Raw genomic sequence first — 23,248 nt, 5'->3', positions numbered from 1 at the left:
TTGGCTTCTTCTTGTGGTGACTTACTGGAAGCAGCAGGCAAAAAGAACTCATTACTTTAGTTGGAAAAGAATTAGGCCTGTCAAAATCATGCGTTAACGGGCGGTAATGTATTTTTTTAATTAATCATGTTAAAATATTTGACGCAATTAACGCACATGCCCCGCTCAGATTAAAATGACAGCAGTGTTATGTCCGCTTGTTACTTGTTACCTGTTTTTTGTTGTTTGGCGCCCTCTGCTGGCGCTTGGGTCCAAATGATTTTATGGGTTTGGGGAGTGAGCATGATGTAATGACATCAACAATGGCGAGCTACTAGTTTATTTTTTGTTTGAAAATTATACAAATTTTAATAAAACGAAAACATTAAGAGGGGTTTTATTTAAAAAATTCTATAACTTGTACTAACATTTATCTTTTAAGAACTACAAGTTTTTCTATCCATGGATCACTTTAAGAGGATGTTAATAATGTTAATGGCATCTTGTTGATTTATTGTTATAATAAACAAATACAGTACTTATGTACCGTATGTTGAATGTATATATCCGTCTTGTGTCTTATCTTTTCATTCCAACAATAATTTACAGAAAAATATTGCATATTTTATAGATGATTTGAACTGCGATTAAGTACGATTAATTCATTTTTAAGCTGTAATTAACTCGATTAAAAATTTTAATCGTTTGACAGCCCTAAAAGGAATCCTTGAGGTGAACAGACTTTACACACCTCCTCTGCACTACACACTGTTGGGAACCCTTGATAAAACAGCCTGTAAGTTTGCACGATTTAACAGAGGGTCTGATATCATTTTGGTGTGTTTATTCTGTTACTTTGTTGTCATTTATGTGAAGCAAAGCAACACGTTTTTGTGCTGAGCTAAATTAGCCACTTCATATAATTTACTTATAATGGAGCTGATCTTCATGTGGCTTCTTCTTCGTGGTTTCCGGCATTTTTTCTGGTCGGCAGTCAGGCCATCGAAACTTGGAATCGAAATAAAAACATTCGAATAGTTCCAAGTTAACTGGAGTGTTAGTCTTGGATCCCATCGATGCGCGATGCCCAACCCTAACTATAAACTATCATAAATATCTTCAACCTCGAAATGAATTCTATAAAATTTATGTGTTCTTGTAAAGAAAAAATCGCTAATTTGAACCATGTTAACGCCTCCGCTGTCAACTTTTCTGTTCCAATATAGCGCCTTATCCAACTTGACCTGGTAGTAAGCAAGGTGTAAGGTGGTAACCATACTGTTAACAAAAAAAAAAACAACAACAACAACAACAAAAAAAACATTTTTTCAATATATATACCGTATTGGCCCGAATGTAAGACGGTGTTTTTTGCATTGAAATAAGACTGAAAAAGTGGGGGTCGTCTTATATTCACAGTCTAGACGTTATATCCATTCATGACGCTAGATGGCGCCAGATATCTTTGAAGCAATGTTCTGTCATGACAGATCTCAGCTACTCTCAAGTTTAACCAGTTTGCATTATTTACTTGCAATGTTTTTCCTTATTTAGATTTGTTTCAAGACTACAGTTCCAGTTAGACTTCACTTTGATGGTTAATGTAGTTATTGCAATTTTGTTGTTTTATCACAATAGATTGGTTTATTTACATTTCCAAAACCAGAAGCCATTCATTTACAAATGTGATTGCACTTTAGTTTACATATTTAAATGTTCAGATATTAAGATTTGAATGAGGCAAAATAACATGCTTTTTCTCTCAAATATATTGTTATAATCATTTGTTTCAGAAGCACTGTAATTATTTTCTGTATAAAAATTAATTTGGTGTTCAAACAGTCTTTTTTCAAACTTGAGTCTTAAAAAAGAGGGGGTCGTCTTATAATCAGGGCCATCTTATATTCGGGCCAATACGGTATTTGATCCCCGAAGTTAAATGCTATATTTTTTTCAATGTTTTATTTATTAATTTATTTTTAACAACAACAACAAATAGAATCTACCAAAACACTTTTTCCCCAACACCCTCAGCACCCCACTTCCCTCTGCATATAGCCCAAATTGAGTTTGGAAAAACTCCAGCGTACTAAACCCTAATTACCATAATTTCTCGAGTATAACGTGCACTTTTTTTCCCCAAAATCAACTTGTAAAATCATGGTGTGCATTATAAACGGAAACATGGATGGAGACAGAAATATATATATATATATATATATATATATATATATATATATATATATATATATATATATATATATATATATATATATATTAGGGCTGTCAAACGATTACAAATTTTAATCGAGTTATTTACAGTTTAAAAATTAATTAATCGCAATTAATCGCAATTCAAACCATCTATAAAATATGCCATATTTTTCTGTAAATTATATATATATTCTGTAAAATGTTGGAATGGAAAGATAAGACACAAGATGGATATATACATTCAACATACGGTACATAAGAACTGTAGTGGGCATTTCACTCTACTGTCATTTACCGTAATTTCCCGAATATAAGGCGCACCCGTGTATAATGCGCACCCCAAATTTTACAAGTAAATTATTGTACCCGTTTATAACGCGCACCCTAATTTTAGCACCAATAAATAGAAGAATACAAGAAAACAGAGCTCGTGTACAGATACAAAGATGTCATTTTACTGACTGGTGAAACACAGCACAAGCATAGCACATTGGTAGTTCAAAACATTACCGTAAACTGACAATATTTACGGTAATAATATGATTTGACAACTTCTCCAACTTACCAGAATCTAGGAGAAAACAAAACGGATGCGACTTTTCTTTTAAAGGCTGCTGTATAACTTGCTCGTTTCCTCATGATGAATAAATGTTTCTTCCATGGATTGATACGGTAAAACTACTGAACTATTATATTATATATAGTTTCCCGAGGGACCGATATAGTTGACGGACACAGGAAGTGTGTGTCCTTACATTTGTTATGCTCCGAATTGTGGAGCTGCAATAAACGTCGACTCAAATGAGTTCAAGAAACTAAATTCTGTGCTTTATGAAGAGTGAAAAAAGCAGAATTTAACACAGACGAAATCATTCGGCCGATTAGTGTGAAGTATTACCGAAACAAAATGGTGACGTCACGTACCGTAATGGTCGGCAACGGGTCGCCGCATACGTTTCTTCAACACAACGTGGCCGTGTCAATGAAAAAAAATCGGTTTATATATATATATGTAATACATATATATTTCTGTCTCCATCCATGTACCCGTTTATAATGCGCACCATGAGTGTACAAGTTGATTTTGGGGGAAAAAAAGTGCGCGTTATATTCGGGAAATTACGGTAAATCTGTCTATGCTGTCCTCACTCTGAAGCGTCTACTTTTTCCAAAGCTAGACAGCTAGTGAACGACGCCTTAATAATCAGACTTCTTCCTTTTTCATCTGATTTATTAAGAAAATGGCCTCAAACCCTTGTCCTCTTTAGACCATCGTAAAACTACCAAAAAAAAGTACACAAGCATTGCATTAGCAACAACGTTAGCTTAGCACGCTATACAGGTTCACTAAACATAAACAAAAAGCGTCTTATACAAAAAATATAACATTTCGCTTACTAACATAATATGTACATTCTTTACAACAACCATACTTACGGACAAATCTTGTCCAAGGATCATATAAGCACAACATTATCAGCCCGAGACGTCGTGCAGCCATAATGAACTGGCAAGAAAACAATAAACCATGTCGCAAAGCGACCACAAGAGTTCGCTGCTGGACAGCACAAAAAGCCTTGCTGTAAAACTTACCAAAAGGCAGAATACTTTCTGAGCGGGACATGTGCGTTAATTGCGTCAAATATTTTAACGTGATTAATTTAAAAAATTAATTACCGTGCGTTAACGCGATAATTTTGACAGCCCTAATATATATATATATATATATATATATATATATATATATATATATATATATATATATATATATATAAAACGATTTTTTTTTTTTTATTGACACGGCCACATTGTGTTGAAGAAACGTATGCGGCAACCCGTTGCCGACCATTACGGTACGTGACACCACCATTTTGTTTCGGTAATACTTCACTCTAATCGGCCGAATGATTTCGTCTGTGTTAAAGTCTGCTTTTTTCACTCTTCATAAAGCACAGAATTTAGTTTCTTGAACTCATTTGAGTCAACGTTTATTGCAGCTCCACAACTCGGACCATAACAAACGTAAGCACACAGACTTCCTGTGTCCGTCAACTATATCTGTCCCTCGGGAAACTCAAAACCAAATAACAATTAGTTCCTGTGTTGACAGCGATGAGCTCTCACGGATTTCCGACTTACGTTCTCACTTTCATTTTACCGTATCAATCCATGGAAGAAACATTTATTCATCATGATGAAACGAGCAAGTTATACAGCAGCCGTTAAAAGAAAAGTCACATCGATTTTGTTTTCTCCTAGATTCTGGTAAATTGGAGAAGTTGTCAAATCATATTATTACTGTAAATATTGTCAGTTTATGGTAATGTTTTGAACTACCAATGTGTTATGCTTGTGCTGTGTTTCACCAGTCAGTAAAATGACATTTCTGTATCTGTACACGAGCTCTGTTTTCTTGTATTCTTCTATTTATTGGTGCTAAAATTAGGGTGCGCGTTATAAACGGGTACAATAATTTTCCCTAGATTTTTACAAGTAAATTTGGGTTGCGCATTATACACGGCTGCGCCTTATATTCGGGAAATTACGGTAATGCAGGAGGAAAGTGTCATTTTGTCACTTTTTGACTTGGCGAACAAAGAATTCATGTTAAAGGAAACATCGACTTCAACACCTAGTATGTAATTGTAAACTATATTAATGAGACAAAGTGAACTGAAAATTGTTTTTTAATCTTAATATCATTTTTATAAATACAGTAAATTATAAAGTGCTGCAGTTAAATATACTATGTATTAAATACTAAATTGTTAATATACAGTACACAACACATTGACTTTGATTGGCTTCACATTCAAGCATGTACCAACACTTCTGCACTCCATGAATGAAACAGTAAAAGTTCAAACATGTTTGTAAGCTGCTGCACGAATTAAGGGTTTATGAACTGTAACTCAACCCTGACAGATTTAAATAGAGTAAGTTTACTGTTTATCTAGTCCTCACTTCACACTGTACTTGAAGAATGAAAGGAGAACTCATAAATGACTGTAATAGAGGAAGTCGGACATTTAATGATGTCACCAGCCACAACAAAGCGTCGCCATATTGACAACGGGGCAAAAGACGAGTCACAAGCAGTTGCTGTGTCGTGCATTGTAATACAAACGCATTTAACTTTCATTTTATTTGCGGTCTTTTTTCCGTCGGAATGACTAAAAGTTACTGTGTTGCGGGTTGTCACACAAGGAAGAGCTCGGGGCCGCATTTGAAGTTCTTCATTCTTCCACGTGAGAAGAAAAGGAGAAACAAATGGCTGAGAGGAATTAATCGAGGAACAGTAAAAGAAGACGGTTCGGTGGACTATTTTCGCCTGTGGGAACCTAAATCCAAGCACATTTACGTTTGCAGCCGACATTTTATTACTGGTGAGTAAACTTTAATTTTTGCCCCAATTAGCTTCTAGGATTCATCAGACTAGGCAGTGGTTATTATTACCGTAACCGGCAACTCGCAAAGCGTTATTTTTCCTTTGCCGTGAACTGCTCTGATTAGTCAATCGGTATATTACTGGCCTGGTGGGAATTGGTTATTTTGCCGTGATGTGCTCACGGCTAAACAACGCTTGGAAGCGAATTACGGCAGAAATAATCACTTCGTATATACCCTAATTTTCGCACTGTAAGGCGCACCTGACTATAAGCCGCCACCCACCAAATTTGGCACGAAAAGGGCAATTGTTCAGAGATAAGCCGCAGCTGTCCTCACTGTATTATGGGATATTTACACCAAAAGATATTAACCAGTAACACTTCGATCGACAGCGGCATCATACGACTATCATAAAACCAAATGAACCACAATGAAGCTATGAACCAATTGGCTGCAAAGCTTCCTTGCTTGAAGAAGCTTCATTTGGCCATCGCTGCTCCCTTGGGATAGACAGTCAACCTCTGCTGTCACCTGCTGTCAACACTGTTGTTGTCCAACATGCGTCCTAGCATGCATTGCACCGCTACAGATGCAAATAACAATCAAAATTCATGTTCTGTGCTAATTATTTTTTTCAGTTAATTTTCAAGTTGTTTCATTAATTGCTAGTTATGGTATTTGTTAACAGTTTATTTGACAGTGGCGCCATAAGGATGTCATTAGACAAGATGATTATGACATTACACTGTCATGAGCATTAGTGAATGCTTTTAATAGATGTCATTTAGTGTTATCTGGCAAATTATTTAACTTTTGAATGGATGTAAAAGATCCAAGATTGACATAAATGGAGTTAGTGACACAATTTGCCAGATGACACTTAATGACGTAAGCATTCGGCATTCATGATAGTGTCATGTCATAATTATGACGGTCTTATGACAGTCTTATGACGCTGCTGTCAAATAAAGTGCTACCTATTAACCCATATAAATCAATAAATAAGCCGCACTGGACCATAAACCGCAGGATTCAAAATGATGGAAAAAAGTCGCTGGTTATAGTCCGAAATTTACGGTACTACCAATTTTCTCAGTTCCACTCAGTACATATTTCACGTAAATGATGAAGGTAAACTTACTGGGTGACTTAGTTGTAGATCACAGGTGTCAAACCGATTTCAGAAAGGGCCAAGTGGGTGCAGGTTTGCTTTCCAACCAATGAAGAGGGCAACTTTTCACCAATTAGATCTTTTACATATGTAATCAGTTAAACTTTGTCAGGTGCTGCTTGTTTCAGCAGGAAGTTAATTGGTTAAACTCTCTGCGCGGTATCGGTTGGAACAAAATCCAGCACCCACTTGGCCCTTTCTGGAATCGGTTTGACACCTGTGTTGTATTCCTTTTAGGGCTGTCAAACGATTAAAATTTTTAATCGAGTTAATTACAGCTTAAAAATTAATTAATCGCAATTAATCGCAATTCAAACCATCTATAAAATATGCCATATTTTTCTGTAAATTATTGTTGGAATGGGAAGATAAGACACAAGATGGATATATACATTCAACATACGGTACATAGGGATTGTATTTGTTTATTATAACAATAAATCAACAAGATGGCATTAACATTATTAACATTCTGTTAAAGCGATCCATGGATAGCAAGCCTTGTAGTTCTTAAAAGATAAATGTTAGTACAAGTTATAGAAATTTTATATTAAAACCCCTCTTAATGTTTTCGTTTTAATAAAATTTGTAAAAATTTCAATCAAAAAATAAACTAGTAGCCCGCCATTGTTGATGTCAATAATTACTTACACAATGCTCATGGGTGCTGAAGCCTATAAAGTCAGTTGCACCCAATTGCCAGCAGAGGGCGGCAAAACTCCATAAAACACAATTAACATGTGGGCATTTCACTGTACTGTCATTTAAATCTGTCTGAACGGGGCATGTGCGTTAATTGCGTCAAATATTTTAACGTGATTAATTTAAAAAATAAATTACCGCCCTTTAACGCGATAATTTTGACAGCCCTAATTCCTTTGTTTATCCAGCTATCAGCTGCGACTTTGTATCAGCAGCTTTGTAAGCCAATAAACGCTAATTTTAAATTGCATCGCATCCTCGCGTCTGTCGGCCATGACTCGTGATAATAGTAAGCAACGTTTAAGACGTTTTTAGGAAAAAAAGACGCAAAATACACCTGAAATATATTAATTTCAGACGTTTGTCTATGGAATGTTTAGCAGTGCGTTCCCACTTCACAAAATGGCGACACGTTGCTAAGCGAGGTGACGTCATCGTGACATCACGCCGACTTCCTCCATACCTCATAGTAAAATCCAACATGAGGAGTATACCATCTGCATTTATGTCACAGATCACACAAATAGCCACAAGATATGTGCACACAACCACAAGGCTGACTCTTACAAATGTTTAGAAAAAACATTGTTTCTGTTGACTTGAAGGAGAGATGGGCAAGGATAGAGTGGATATGAAGCGCCTTAGTCGCGACCTCCTCCGAAGATCTGTAACAAGAAGCTGAACAGGTAGATGATGTCCAGGTAGATGCTGAGTGTGGCAAACACATATTCTTCTGGACTGATGCTGAAGCGCTTGTTACCCAGCAGCATCTGAGTGTCGAATGCCAGGAACTGTACAGTACGGACAAAATGTAACAATATTTCATATTAAACAGTGGTGCAAATTTGAATTTATGGCAGTACATGAAAGTTCAATTCTTTTAGTTATTGTGTATCTCACCAGAGTGAAGAGGATGGCTCCTAAGACTGCATAAATGGCATGTAGCCAAGGAACCTGTAAAAACAAGATATTACAAAACACTGCTAAGAAGGATAGCATGCTGCTAATTTTGGTAAGACACTGTAGCGCTTCAAAAAGATTATCTGTAAAGCTAATCCATTCCAGTTAAGACACAGTGGCGGCATCTTTCCGAAATCTCCTCTATTTTTGACATGCTATGGAACTTACATATCCAAAGGGGACGACGATGGAAAGGGTGATGGCACACAGCAACATGACCATACATAACGAAAACAGGACACCTTGAAAGGAAGTCACATCAATCTAAAATGGAGGGATGAAGAAAAATACACCACATTAGCGTTAGCATTATTACAACAGTGTGTGCAATACAAACTGCATGTATTACAATGGCAAAATTGGTAACACTTTACAATAAGGGTCCCTTAATTACCATTAGTTAATGCATTTTTAGACAATAACTCATGTTTATGTAACATTACAATAATTCATTTAATCCCTTATCAAACATTTATTAATATATTAATTAACAGAAGTTGATGCATTAGTTAATGCATTTTAAGACAACAAAGACAATTACTAATGTTTAAGTAACATAAGCAATTATATTAATTATTGTAATGGAACATTTATCAATATATGAATAAACATGAGTTAATGCATTAGGAAATGCATTAGTTAATGCATAACTAATAGTTTGGTCAAATTAAAAAAATATATAGGCCTATATAGGGTTAGGGTTTGTTAACTTAAGCATTTATAATTTCTTAGTTAAGGGACACGTGTGCTACACTTTACAATAAGGGTCCAAAAAGCATTCAGTAATGGTTAATGAAGGTTAAGAGGGGGGGAACTTAAGCATTTATAATTTCTTAGTTAAGGGTTACGTGTGCTACACTTTACAATAACAGTCCAAAAAACATTCAGTAATGGTTAATTAAGGTTACGTAATACTTATGAGGTACGTTCATGTGAAATATTACCATACTTAAGGTTAGGTTATAATATATAATATATATAATACATTACTTAACATTAATTCACATATACATTAATGCATTAATAAATAGTTATTAATGTATACTGGTACTAGTAAGTGATTATGTTATTTTAAAATGAGAAACATTGCTCTGTGAGTCCTTGGGTGCTGCTAACCCAACCTTAAGTATAGTGTTATTTCACGTGGACGTACCTCATAAGTATAACTTAACGTTTTTTGGACCCTTATTGTAAAGTGTAGCACAAGTGTCCCTTAACTAAGAAATTATAAATGCTTATGCCCCCCCCCCCCCCCCCCTTACCTTTGTTAACCATTACTGAATGCTTTTTGGACCCTTATTGTAAAGTGTAGCACATGTGCCCCTTAACTAAGAAATTATAAATTCTAAGCTAACAAACCCTAACCCTATATAGGCCTATATATTTTTTTATTTTGACCTAACCATTAGTTACTGTCTGGTTACGTATTAACTAATGCACTAGCTAATGCATTAGCTAATGCATTACTCATGTTAAGTAATATATTAGTAAATGTTAGATAAGCAATTATATTAATTATTGTAATGTTACCTAAACATTAGTTATTGTCTAAAAATGCATTAACTAATGTTAATTAAGGGACCCTTATTGTAAAGTGTTACCGCAAAATTAAATAAAGTCACTATTCCAACGGCAAAAAAATGCTAACACTATAACATAATTTTAAAATTTACATTAACTATATTTCTGTATTTCTTATAGTGACCAGGTATTTCTTAGAAGTACAGTGGGGCAAATAAGTATTTAGTCAACCACCAATTGTTCAAAAGTTCTCCTACTTGAAAAGATTAGAGAGGCCTGTAATTGTCAACATGGGTAAACCTCAACCATGAGAGACAGAATGTGGAAAAAAAAAACAAAATCACATTGTTTGATTTTTAAAGAATTTATTTGCAAATCATGGTGGAAAAGAAGTATTTGGTCAATACCAAAAGTTCATCTCAATACTTTATTATGTACCCTTTGTTGGCAATAACGGAGGCCAAACGTTTTTTGTAACTCTTCATTCTTCGCTTGGTGTAAAGAAATCAACTGTGGGAACAATTATTAGAAAATGGAAGACGTACAAAACCACTGATAATCTCCCTCTATCTGGGGCTCCATGCAAGATCTCACCACGTGGAGTCAAAATGATAACAAGAACGGTGAGCGAAAATCCCAGAACCACACGGGGGGACCTAGTGAATGACCTACAGAGAGCTGGGACCACAGTAACAAAGGCTATTATCAGTAACACAATGCGCCGCCAGGGACTCAAATCCTGCACTGCCAGACGTGTCCCCCTGCTGAAGCCAGTACACGTCCAGGCTCGTCTGCGGCTCGCTACAGAGCATTTGGATGATCCAGAAGAGGACTGGGAGAATGTGTTATGGTCAGATGAAACCAAAATAGAACTTTTTGGTAGAAACGTGTTTGGAGGAGAAAGAATACTGAATTGCATTAGAAGAACACCATACCCACTGTGAAGCATGGGGGTGGAACCATCATGCTTTAGGGCTGCTTTTCATGCAAAGGGACCAGGACGACTGATCTTTGTAAAGGAAAGAATGAATGGGGCCATGTATCGAGAGATTTTGAGTGAAAATCTCCTTCCATCAGAAAGGGCATTGAAGATGAGACGTGGCTGGGTCTTTCAGCATGACAATGATCCCAAACACACAGCCAGGGCAACAAAGGAGTGGCTTCGTAAGAAGCATTTCAAGGTCCTGGAGTGGCCTAGCCAGTCTCCAGACCCCATAGAAAATCTGTGGAGGGAGTTGAAAGTCCGTGTTGCCCAACGACAGCCCCAAAACATCACTGCTCTCGAGGAGATCTGCATGGAGGAATGAGCCAAAATACCAGCAACAATGTGTGAAAAGCTTGTGAAGAGTTACAGAAAAGGTTTGGCCTCCGTTATTGCCAACAAAGGGTACATAACAAAGTATTGAGATGAACTTTTGCCATTGACCAAATACTTATTTTCCACCATGATTTGCAAATAAATTCTTAAATCAAACAATGGGATTTTCTGTTCCCCCCCCCCCCCACACACATTCTGTCTCTCATGGTTGAGGTTTACCCATGTTGACAATTACAGGCCTCTCTAATATTTTCAAGTGGGAGAACTTGCACAATTAGTGGTGGACTAAATACTTATTTGCCCCACTGTAAGGTATTTACTTAGAATGCATGGATGTATCATCTTAATAATGCAGTATTGAAAATGATATCACATTTTTCAGTAAATAAGGATAGCCAAATGTACACTCGATAAAATGTGAACATAAAGTAACTGCTGTAATATAGTCAGGGGTAGGTATAGTAGCCATAAATTTTACTCAAGTAAGAGTAGCGTTACTCCAAAATAATATTACTCAAGTAAAAATAGTCATCCAAAAAATGTACTCAAGTACAAGTAAAAAAGTATCCAGTGAAAAGAATACTCAAGTAATGAATAACATTGTAACTGCTTATTTCTGTCTGATTTTTTTTTAAACAATGGTATTTTTGGGGTATTTTTTAAAATTATTTTTTATGAACTGTTGTTATAATGATACTGTATAATAACCTATTATATAACCACATTAAGCCAAAGAACTACAAAAAAAAAAAAAAAGTTCCGGCGAGAGGATAAAAAAGACAGAAATGAAGCATTATTCGTCCAAAGAGCATTAGTGCCCTCTAGTGGAGTAAATCATTCTTAGTTTGAATAGTTCCTTCATAGTTACTAATATGAAATTAAAAGGATCATATCTCCGGCTTTCCGTGGTCAATCGGTGCCAAATAAAAACTGGGAGAGAGGTTTAAATCCACGTTTTCCAGTCATGTTGAGGGCAGCGCTCTATGTCAAATACTTCATTTCTTATGGTACTTTAAAGACACCGCTTGATTGAACAGGCTGGCGTGATCATTGTTGGGCATTGGTGTCCAACCATTTCTTGGTGCTATTTGAGGTATGTTTTGGGTCAATATCCTGTTGGAACACCCATGGCAGGCCCAAAACATTTTAATAGTCTCCATATTTCATGACTCCTTGCACACTGTCAAGGAACCGAGTGCCAGAAAAAAGAATGAAGTCTACAAAGAACAGAACACTGTGCCTGTATTAAAGCGTCGTGGAGCTCCATTGATGTTTTGGGGTAGTTTTGCTGCCTCTGGCACTGGGTGCCTTGACATTGTGCAAGTACTCATGAAATATGGAGACCATCAAAATGTTTTGGGCTGCAATGTAGGATGTAGTGTCAGAGAACTGGGTCTGTGTCAGAGGTCATGGGTGATCCAACAGGACAATGACTCAAAAAAATACCTCAAATAGCACCAATAAATGGTTAGAGGCAAAGCGCTGGAGAATTCTAAGGTGGCCATCGATGAGCCCGGATCTAAATCATATTTAACACGACGGAGAGATCTCAAAATTGCTGTTGCAAAAAGGCACCTTTCAAATCTGACAGACCTGAAACTGTTTGCAAAATTTCATCTGAGAAGTGCACGAAACCTGTTTATGGTTATAGGAAGCGATTGCTTTCTGTTATTTCTTCTAAAGGATGCGCAACCAAATAATGAGTTGAGGGTGCCAACAAATTTGTCCAGACATTTTTTTTTTTGCATTCTGTGTAAAATTGTGTACATTTTGGCTTTTCTTTTCAGGTTTTTTTGTGTTTTTCCAATGCACATCCAAGACATAAACCTATTCATACTGAAAACATTTGTAATTGTATTAATTTCTGTGAGAAATGCTGTATTATCTGGAAAAATTCCAGGGGTGCCAATAATTTCGTCCATGACTGTATGTACATTTTCCTCATTACATTGACTTAGTTTCACCTGAAACACGAAGAAATGACATTTAACACAAATATTTTCTGCATAACTAGGACCTGAAATCAGAAATTTTGAATATAACCTCTCATTTTAGCAAAACCAAACTTTTAACTTTTTAGTGGCCCTTTTTCATTTAGTTTGGACCCAAGCAATACAAATGAAATGATTACAAGCCAGTGAAGAAAATCATAATTTCCATTTAATTTTACATGAGGAAACATGTTAATGAACTTATCCATGATCTAATCATGTGTGTTGTGAAATTCAAACCACAAAAGGATAAAGTGAGTAAAATATACAGTATATATACGTATATTTTTTTAAATATTGATCTAGAGAAGATCTGTGTGGATCAGTGGTGAAAAATCCCTGCTGCAGTCCTTGCAAACCTGGTGAAAGGTTGCAGGAATTGTTTGACCTCTGTAGTTGTAATCTAAGGCTACTGTACCAAATATTAACCTTGATTTTCGCAGGTGTTTGAATACTTATTTGCAGCAGTATAATACAAATATATTGTTAAAAAACATACACTGTGATTTCTGGATCTTTTTTTCTTTAGACAGTCTCTCACAGTGGACAAGCACCTACCATGAAGATTTCAAACCCGCTCATCATTTCTAAGAGGAAGAAAATCGCAGGGTGTTCCAATACTTATTTTCCTCACTGTACTGTTCTGAAAGCATTATTATCCAGTCAGAATTTTTAAGCTTTTACAAGACTTATTATGGCTTTAAATGCAGAAACTAAATTTGCATAAACTTACAGTAAATAAATGCAAAAATACAAAACCCTTTTCTTAGTGTAATAGAACTTTTATGCACTGAGCACTCCGGAACACACGGAAGTGTGGTGTCCTCAGGTAAAACTCCAAAAAGGAGGACAAATACGGTCAGTGTCCCGCTTGCAGGATGCAGGACGAGGCATTTAAATGGATGGCTATGCTGCCTAATGCAGTATGACGTATGGCCACCCTACAATGTCATGTGGAATTACAAACAGTTATGTTAAGTTTCATATTTAATGAAACGTTGCGAATGGGAGTGTTGAGCTACGTGACAATGAGATGCATTGCCTATCAAAGTTTATTTTGATGCCTGAATTCAATAGGATCAGCTTATTTGCCATTACAGCAAATGCAATGAACTTTCATAGACGGGGATGGATGGGATGGATGGATGGACGGACGGACGGACGGACGGACGGACGGACGGATGGACGGACGGACGGACGGACGGGTGAACGTATGTATGGAGAAAGTTGTTTTATCATGGTGATCCACTAAGATTGGCATATGTACTGTACTTGTAAATGAAAACACTGATTCACAGTATTATTAAAATTGCTGTCATTTTTTTATTATTATTATTTAAAAAAAAGGGTAACACTTTATAATAACTATCCGTTTTACTAGTTAATAGATCAATATTAAACTGTTGATAAATGATTTATTGTTGATTTGTGAAGTATTTGTTAACAGTTTGTTAAGCATTTACAGGGTGTTCTTAACCTGAAACACAGTTTGTGTAGAAACGTTTCAAGTTTTTGTGCGTAACGTTTGGCATTTCTATCTTTTCAGGTTAAGAAATGCCGTTCACTTCAAAAGAAAAGGCATTTTGATAAGGCATTTTCCAGGCAGCGCTCATGTTGCTAATTTATGAAAATCTGCCATAGAACCAACAAATATTTGTACTTTTCTTTGTATATTTAATCAATAAAACTTATGACCTTCAACATAAAGTGTATATAGTTTTATTAAGATCCATCAACTAGCATTGGCATTTAGAATGGGGTCAACGATATTGGAACACCCTGTAAATGCTTAACAAACTGTTAACAAATACTTCACAAATCAACAATAAATCATTTATCAACAGTTTACGAATGATCTATTAACTAGTAAAATGGATAGTTATTATAAAGTGTTACCAAAAAAAGATTTGCAACAAGATAATCATCATTAAAATGAGAATATTTATATGGATTTTGTATGTATAATGTGTATTTATTTACAGGGAATGGGCGGATAAAATCACCAAATATATGCTGGTCCGGCCCACTTGAGATTTATTAACCCTGAATGCAGCCAGCGAACCAAAATGAGTTTGACACCCCTGGTCGATTCATTACATCTCATTTCTTACCTTGCTTTGGAAGCTGAAGACGGTGACCGAAAAGCACACAAGGGAGGTAATTCCCAGACACAGAACCACTGACTTGGTGTTGTAAAAGCTGAAGAAAGACAGAATTTAGTCGTGTGTTTCTTCGAGTAGGATAATCTACAACAGAGCGCAGCAGACAGTGAAATTTGGTGTCTGTGTGACCCGAATATGAACTTACCTCGACACAAATCCCATCATGAAGGCCATACTTAAAGTCTATGCGAGGACAGAAAGCAATAGTTCACTCTGAGTATACACACCCATACTAGTTCTGCTTCCAAATCAAGAGATACTCACGAAAAGAATTAACAGAATGATGTTCCAGGGAACCTGCCTCCTGTTGAGGTGGGGGGAAAACATGTTTATGACTCCGTTCACAAAAGATGACTGTTAGTTGGGGCTTCGTATTGAATAGTGAAGTTACCTCAAATCCCCACAGCAGGACAGTGCGATGTAAGTGGCAAAGAACATAAGACTGTTCAGAAAAGCAGACAAGAGGATGAAAAAATTTAATACTTTCTCGAGTGAGATGAGATGTAACAATGTGTTTGCACTCACTAAGATGCCATGTATAAACTGGGATGAGTCTGAATGTAGAATCTTACTGGTGCACTGGAAAGACAAATAGAGACGGTAAACATGCTAAAAAAATAACAACTCAATGGTCGCTTCATTATGGGTAAGCTAATGTCTCCGATATGCTCAATGACATAATAGCTGCAACTAGGCATGTGCCGGTATTATATTCTGACGGTATGATAACCTTAAACCAAAATTTCACGGGATCACGGTATTGCAATTACAGCTCTAAAATGTGTGACTTTAAGATACCAGGGTTAAAAAAAAAAAGTCCATTGAAGAGGATTTTCCAAAACATATTAGAAAATTGGAACATAAGTATAATGTTGAGTGTTAATCAATTTTAAAAAAAATATATATATATATTATTTAGATTTTTTTTTTTTTAAATAAATGCAGTCCGTTAGGTGAGCCAAAACCCACAGTCACAGCTCAACATTATTACCATCAGAACAAAAATAATTGAATTATTTTACATAAAAAAACACATGTGTATGACTCAACACTGACACTTGCCAGAGAGAAAACGTTTTACCACCGCTAGACACACTAAACACGCTGAAGTTAACTCTCATAGCTGGTGGGAAACGTTCATGACAGTGGTTAACGCTAGACACACTAAACACGCTGGAGTTAACTCTCGTAGGTGGTGGGAAACGTTCATGACAGTTGTTAACGCTACACACACTAAACACGCTGAAGTTAACTCTCATAGCTGGTGGGAAACATTCATGACAGTGGTTAACGCTAGACACACTAAACACGTTGGAGTTAACTCTCATACCTGGTGGGAGACGTTCATGACAGTGGTTAACGCTAGACACACTAAACACGCTGGAGTTAACTCTCATAGCTGGTGGGAAACGTTCATGACAGTGGTTAACGCTAGACACACTAAACACGCTGGAGTTAACTCTCGTAGGTGGTGGGAAATGTTCATGACAGTGGTTAACGCTAGACACACTAAACACGCTGGAGTTAACTCTCATAGGTGGTGGGAAACGTTCATGACAGTGGTTAACGCTAGACACGCTAAACACGCTGGAGTTAACTCTCGAACTTGGTGGGAAACGTTCATGACAGTCGTTAACGCTAGACACACTAAACACGCTGGAGTTAACTCTCATAGCTGATGGGAAACGTTAATGACAGTGGTTAACGCTACACACACTAAACACGCTGGAGTTAACTCTCGTAGGTGGTGGGAAACGTTCATGACAGTGGTTAACGCTAGACACACTAAACACGCTGGAGTTAACCTTCGTAGGTGGTGGGAAACGTTCATGACAGTGGTTAACGCTAGACACGCTAAACACACTGGAGTTAACTCTCGTACCTGGTGGGAAACGTTCATGACGGTGTTTACTAACCTTTAATTTTGGATAAATGTGAGATCATAGTGGAGGTATTGCTTCGTGTTTGCAGCCGCCCTCCGCAAATTTGTTTTACATGTCAGTTGTCCCTCCTACTCTAAGCCGTGGATGTCTGTAACTTATCTGTAGACGAAGTATTCCCATACCAGCGATTTTGTTTTCTTCGATTGGGGGAAAAAAGTTTAGGAGTTTCACATACCTGTCAACGCGAGGTGGTTAGCAATCTTACAAATAGTGACGTATGCCCTTACAAATTGGTGACTAATTTTACAATGTTCTATATAGCGTGCAATATGAAACAAAAATAAAACTCAATTTTTAAAATAATATGCATTTAATGGTAATATTGTAACATATAACCTGGTGCAATCAACGAACAATCAATATCTTCAGCTTCATCATGATTACTAAAATTTAACAGTGACTTTTGTTATAATTGTATGGAACACTTTTGGCAATTTCTATCATGACTTGATGGCTGCGCTTCATGGCACTTTAGCTCGCAATTCAGTTTGACTTGAAGGTAGTTCGTTAGTGTGTCCAATTATAAATTAAAAAGGTCGTTTGATAAAATTGACTTACCGATGCAATCTTTGAGCCAGGGAACATTTCTTTTGCTAATTCGGAGAAGTGATCCGCATAGTTGCGGGCAAATTGTGTTCGGCAACAAATTGGCAGAATGAAATCTCCGCTTTCGTCACTTTTCATTCTGCAGACTTCATCTTTATGACCAAAGTTGTTAATCTTACTTTAAAAAAGTAATGTATTAGTTACAAATTACTTCTCCCAAAAAGTAAGTGAGTTAGCAACTCAGTTACCTGAAGGTAAGAGTAATTAGTTACTTGGCAAAGTAACTGGTGTTACCTTTCATGTTTATTTTTTTTCATTTAAAAAAAAAAAAAACATCGTAAGCTTTGCTATGTTTGGAAATCGTTTAATGCTGTGAATCAACTTGTTCAAATTGCTACCGTTTTTGCATTAGTTCCCTCTGTCTACTTTCGACGTGAAAGTTTTAAAACTGTTTCATCATTTTAAATATAGATTCAAGTCAAGATTTTGCCGATTTAGGAGTATTTTAGATAAAAAGTTACTTAAGTTCGCTAGGAAGGTTCACTACAACAGAACTTTTCTGAGAAGTCTACTGCTTCAAAATGGCAGCTGTTTATTAATGCCGCCATCTTTCATTTCGCGTGTAGTTCTATAAGCATTTGATATCTAGGCGTAGATTGTAGGCTGCCGGCTACAGTTTGGAAATATTGGAGCCACCTAGCCTAGCATCACGTTTGCTACAGCGTCACAACACTCTTCTCTCACGGTGTCTCTGACTTTTCTCGCGTCATTCAACCAACGTAGTAACACATCTAACGCACATTGTCTCGTTGCCGAAACGGTGACAAAATCCGAACGGAGAAAAAAAACAACGTAATACACGAAAAATTTACAGATTTTGAACATTCGGCGTAGCCTACACATTTAAATATCGGTGCTCACTTGTACAAATTACACCGAAACCGTACAACTTGACAGGTATGGTTTCACCTCCTCCACCCATTGTGTAGCACAGCTGACTCACTGACACTGAGCAACAACCGGTGGGGGAGGGTTTAGCCTGGCGGCTGCAAGCAAGGAGTTTCTCCATGCATTTTTGGGATATTAACAATACATAGCTAATGCCTTAAGGACGGAATGACAGAAAAGTTCTGTGGTTTTGAAACCTTGACGTTTTCATACCACGGTATACCTTGAAACCGGTAATTGGCACATATCTAGCTGCAACTTTCAAGCTAGGCCAGTCAAAGCCACGTGCTTAATTTGACACCCAGCCTTTGTTGAACAAAAAAATAGAAAAGCTGCACTCGCCATTGGCCGAGGATCATAGTCAAGGTAGTCCCCGGGTTAAAATGTACCCGACTTACAGTACGTGATTTCGACTTTACGACGCGTGTCTCATTCGCTGTTTTTTCTCAAGTCTTTTTTTTTTCTTCTTCACGTAACTGCTGCCTTGCCTTATGTTCAGCATTGATGCCTTTCTCGCTGTCTGCAGGCTGCTCGGGTGTGAGAGGGACTGGTCTCCTCAGGGGTGAGGCTAACCAGCAACACCTGGCTCAGTAGTAGCATTTTTGCATGCACCAGTAGCCTCCGACCACGCTTTTCCATGTACTTGCATTTCTAGCTACACCAGTGCAATTGTGTCCTGGTTAGGGCTGTCAAAATTATCGCGTTAACGGGCAGTAATTAATTTTTTAAAAATTAATCACGTTAAAATATTTGACGCAATTAACGCACATGCCCCCCTCAAACAGATTAAAATGACAGCGCAATGTGTAAAAGTGTAATGTCCACTTGTTACTTGTGTTTTATAGAGTTTTGTCGCCCTCTGCTGGCGCTTGGGTTCGACTGATTTTATGGGTTTCAGCACCCATGAGCATTATGTACTTATTGACATAAACAATGGCAGGCTACTAGTTTATTTTTTGATTGAAAATTTTAAAAAATTTATTAAAACGAAAACACTAAGAGGGGTTTTAATATAAAAATTTCTATAACTTGTACTAAAATGTATCTTTTAAGAGCTACAAGTCTTTCTATCTGTGGATCACTTTAACAGAATGTTAATAATGTTAATGCCATCTTGTTGAATTAATGTTATAATAAACAAATACAGTACTTATGTGCCGTATGTTCAATGTATATATCCATCTTGTTTCTTATCTTTCCATTCCAGCAATAATTTAAAGAAAAATATGGCATATTTTATAGATGGTTTGAATTGCAATTAATTACGATTAATTAATTTTTAAGCTGTAATTAACTCGATTAAAAATTTTAATCGTTTGACAGCCCTAGTCCTGGTCACACTTTCTGGGTGATTTTCTGTTTGAGACTTTGTTTTTTAAATCAATTTGAATCACCTCTGCAACTGGGTCTTTGGCCTTTTCTGACTGTCCAGTAACAGCAACAGTGCCTCGTCCGCCAACTCTCAGCATTGGTGGTAAGTACAGTATACTATTTGTCATTTACTTTTGTTAGTTATTAGGTCTAATTAACCTAAATGGTTGATCTTTACAGTAATAGCTATTAGAGATGTCCCGATCAATCGGCATCCCGATCGATCGGGTCTGATCACGTCATTTTCAAAGTATCGGAATCGGCAAAAAAATATCGGCCATGCCTTTTTTAATATATATACATATATACAGTATATATATTTTTTTAAATTAAATCGTTTTCTAATTGTATTTAACGTTACAGACATAATATGTTACACTCATCCAGAGTCTTTAGTTTAGGCTTAAGGTAGGGTTATCAAATTTATCCCGATAACGGCGGTAATTAATTTTTTAACGCATTGTCGCGCTCAATCGGTAATGGCGCCGTCTTACCTATATAGAGAGATAAAAGGCAGCGTAAAATGAGTAGAGTGAATTTTGGCAGCCTTTGGAGCCTTTTTTTAATTGGCTAAAGCCTTACAATCCCTCTCCCTACGATTAGAAATATAATGGGAAGCAATGTGGGGACGCAAGGTTGCAATTGATCTTTTTCTTAACAACTTATGTTATTTCCCAACGCAGAGAAGATATATCAATTGGTAGCACTACGCACAGTTATGGTTCCACTTCCCATCATGCATTTGGGCATGGCTACAGTATCATTTACTGAAAGCTCAACAAATACACTAGATGGAAATATTTAGTCACAATATACAAAGTCACAACTCTTTCTATCCGTGGATCCCTCTCACAGAAAGAATGTTAATAATGTAAATGCCATCTTGAGGATTTATTTTCATAATTAAACAAATACAGTACTTATGTACTGTATGTTGAATGTATATATTCGTCAGAGTTATATTCATTTTTTTCTTAATGCATTGCCAAAATGTATATGATCGGGAAAAATTATCGGGAATGATTGGAATTGAATCGGGAGCAAAAAAAAGCAATCGGATTGGGAAATATCGGGATCGGCAGATATTCAAACTAAAAAAAATCGGGATCGGATCAGGAGCAAAAAAACATGATCGGAACAACCCTAATAGCTACACATATCCGGTATTTCACTATTCTACCGTATATATGCGGGCAGCTTTCCTTTGTTGCACTCAGACTTGTTTGACGTCACGCCAGCGCTACTTTCACGTTGGGAAGCGGGGGTGAACATTTTAAAAAGGCAGAGAAACTGTAAACGAAGCCGACCTTCAAGCGTAGGAACAGAAATCATACATAACCTGGGGACTACCTGTATTTTGATAAAACCGAGACACAAATGTCATGGAATCGTTAGCTTTTGACATGAAGCATAATCTAAAAGAAGTGTTGCTCTTATACAAATTTTAAATGTTTTAACACCCAACTAATTCCCATTTTTCCCAAAAGTAACAGCAGCATTAATTTTTACAATTTAAGTTTTTACCCTTTATTGTTGCGATATCAATAAAAAGTGAGTAATATTTGTATACTGCATTGTCTTAATATTTGTATGGCATATTAACATGATTTTACCAAAATGTGAAGAGGGCAACAATGGCCACAGTCACTAAGAGCTGGACCATGAGAATGGCGTAGACCTGCAAAGAAGTGATGTCACTTAAATTTCTGCATATCATCATTATGTTCTGTTTTGAGAATGCTACTTAAAGAATATTTACCTTCCGGATGAAGGTCTGCCGTATGGTCTGATCATCCCAGGAAAACTGGGCCTGCATTTCCTCATACCCTTTGTGAACAGAGACAGATATACTGCACGTTTCAACATACTTGGTAAAATATTATAAAGAAAAGGTCTTTTTTTAAAATCACGTAATCAAAAAAAAAAAAAAAAACATGTCACATTCTGTACAAGCTGTACAACCAGTTGCCTTAATGTGAGGAAAACAAATAAAACACAGCACTTACCCGCCGTTGCTTCCTGATATGATGGTGGTTCATGGATTGCGTTGACCTGCTGGGATAAACAGTCACTGTTAGAAGTACTTAATCAGCACAGTGAATAATAGAACAACTTCAAATTAAGATTTCCTCTACATTATAATTTGGCTGTGAGGGGCCTATTGGAAGCCAGGACACAATACACACACACACTTAAATTACTAATAATTTGCTATTTATTATTAAACAATCAATTAAGAGAATATTTGCAGTTAGATATTGAAAACTACCTTGTAGCAGAGTTAAACGATTATTGCTGGATTCACATTAGAACATACCTTTTCCTTTTTCATGGTTCTCCTGTTATGATGATAATAATAGGAAGGTGAAAAAAGCTGTTTTGAGAAATGATAAAGTTGACCGCCTTTTCTTTCAAAAACCAAGATCCAACAATCAGAAGCCTGTCAGCTCTGTAGACCTCACTTGATCGTGAGCATGTTGTCAAAGTGTACGAGTTGTCGCCGGGATTTTGAATCGACTGTGCGGATTATGCAGCAGCTTTACTGTCCATCCTCCATGTGGTTAATCTCTCTCTAACCCCGATCCACAGCCTCCCCTCTCTTCTTCCTAATGAGGTTGTTCTAGCAAAGTACAGGTAGTTTCAAAATATTGCAATCAAACCAAACTGTTCCATTGTGCTTACTAAACAAAGTGTGTTGTTAAATCAGCCATTCCTCCTTCTTGGATTCTTGATCATCCAATAGAAACCAAAAAGACCCAAATGAGTTCAAAATCTGAATAACATGTGCATAACATAATTATATTCCTCTAGTTCCGAGGAGAGTTGGCATATGTACACTGATTATATGATATTTACATTGTGACTGCATGCATAAGTGCCCCAATAGATGTAAACAAGCCACAGGCAGGTGTTCGATTGTGGTACACAAAGTTGATTCTCATTTACAACCACATCATCAACCAGGTGACCCCTGACATCACACTTTGTGTAAGAGACCAGTTTGGTAACGGCTGACTAATGAGATGGACGTT

General features: G+C 36.7%; 1 protein-coding gene across 2 annotated transcripts; it reads right to left on the bottom strand.

Moving 5' to 3' along the window:
* Positions 1 to 4,323: 4,323 nt before the first annotated feature.
* faim2b (Fas apoptotic inhibitory molecule 2b) lies at positions 4,324 to 22,721 on the bottom strand. 2 transcript variants are annotated; one of them, XM_057847082.1, is made up of 12 exons: positions 22,534 to 22,721; positions 22,223 to 22,268; positions 21,976 to 22,043; positions 21,830 to 21,894; positions 15,934 to 15,987; positions 15,800 to 15,850; positions 15,673 to 15,712; positions 15,554 to 15,591; positions 15,358 to 15,445; positions 8,585 to 8,680; positions 8,357 to 8,410; positions 4,324 to 8,247 (listed from the first exon to the last, which is right to left on the bottom strand). In XM_057847082.1, the coding sequence occupies exons 1-12, from the start codon at positions 22,546 to 22,548 to the stop codon at positions 8,098 to 8,100; spliced, it is 765 nt and encodes a 254-aa protein (XP_057703065.1). In that variant the 5' UTR covers positions 22,549 to 22,721; the 3' UTR covers positions 4,324 to 8,097. The 2 variants fall into 2 exon arrangements, with proteins under 2 accessions (XP_057703065.1, XP_057703064.1); XM_057847081.1 differs by having other exon boundaries at positions 4,325 to 8,247; positions 22,223 to 22,271.
* Between the last annotated feature and the right edge of the window lie 527 nt (positions 22,722 to 23,248).

This window comes from Corythoichthys intestinalis, chromosome 9 (genome assembly GCF_030265065.1).
Source record: "Corythoichthys intestinalis isolate RoL2023-P3 chromosome 9, ASM3026506v1, whole genome shotgun sequence".
Lineage (NCBI taxonomy): Eukaryota > Metazoa > Chordata > Actinopteri > Syngnathiformes > Syngnathidae > Corythoichthys > Corythoichthys intestinalis.
Note: the sequence above shows the minus strand (reverse complement) of the source record. Positions and strands in the feature narration are given on the sequence as shown.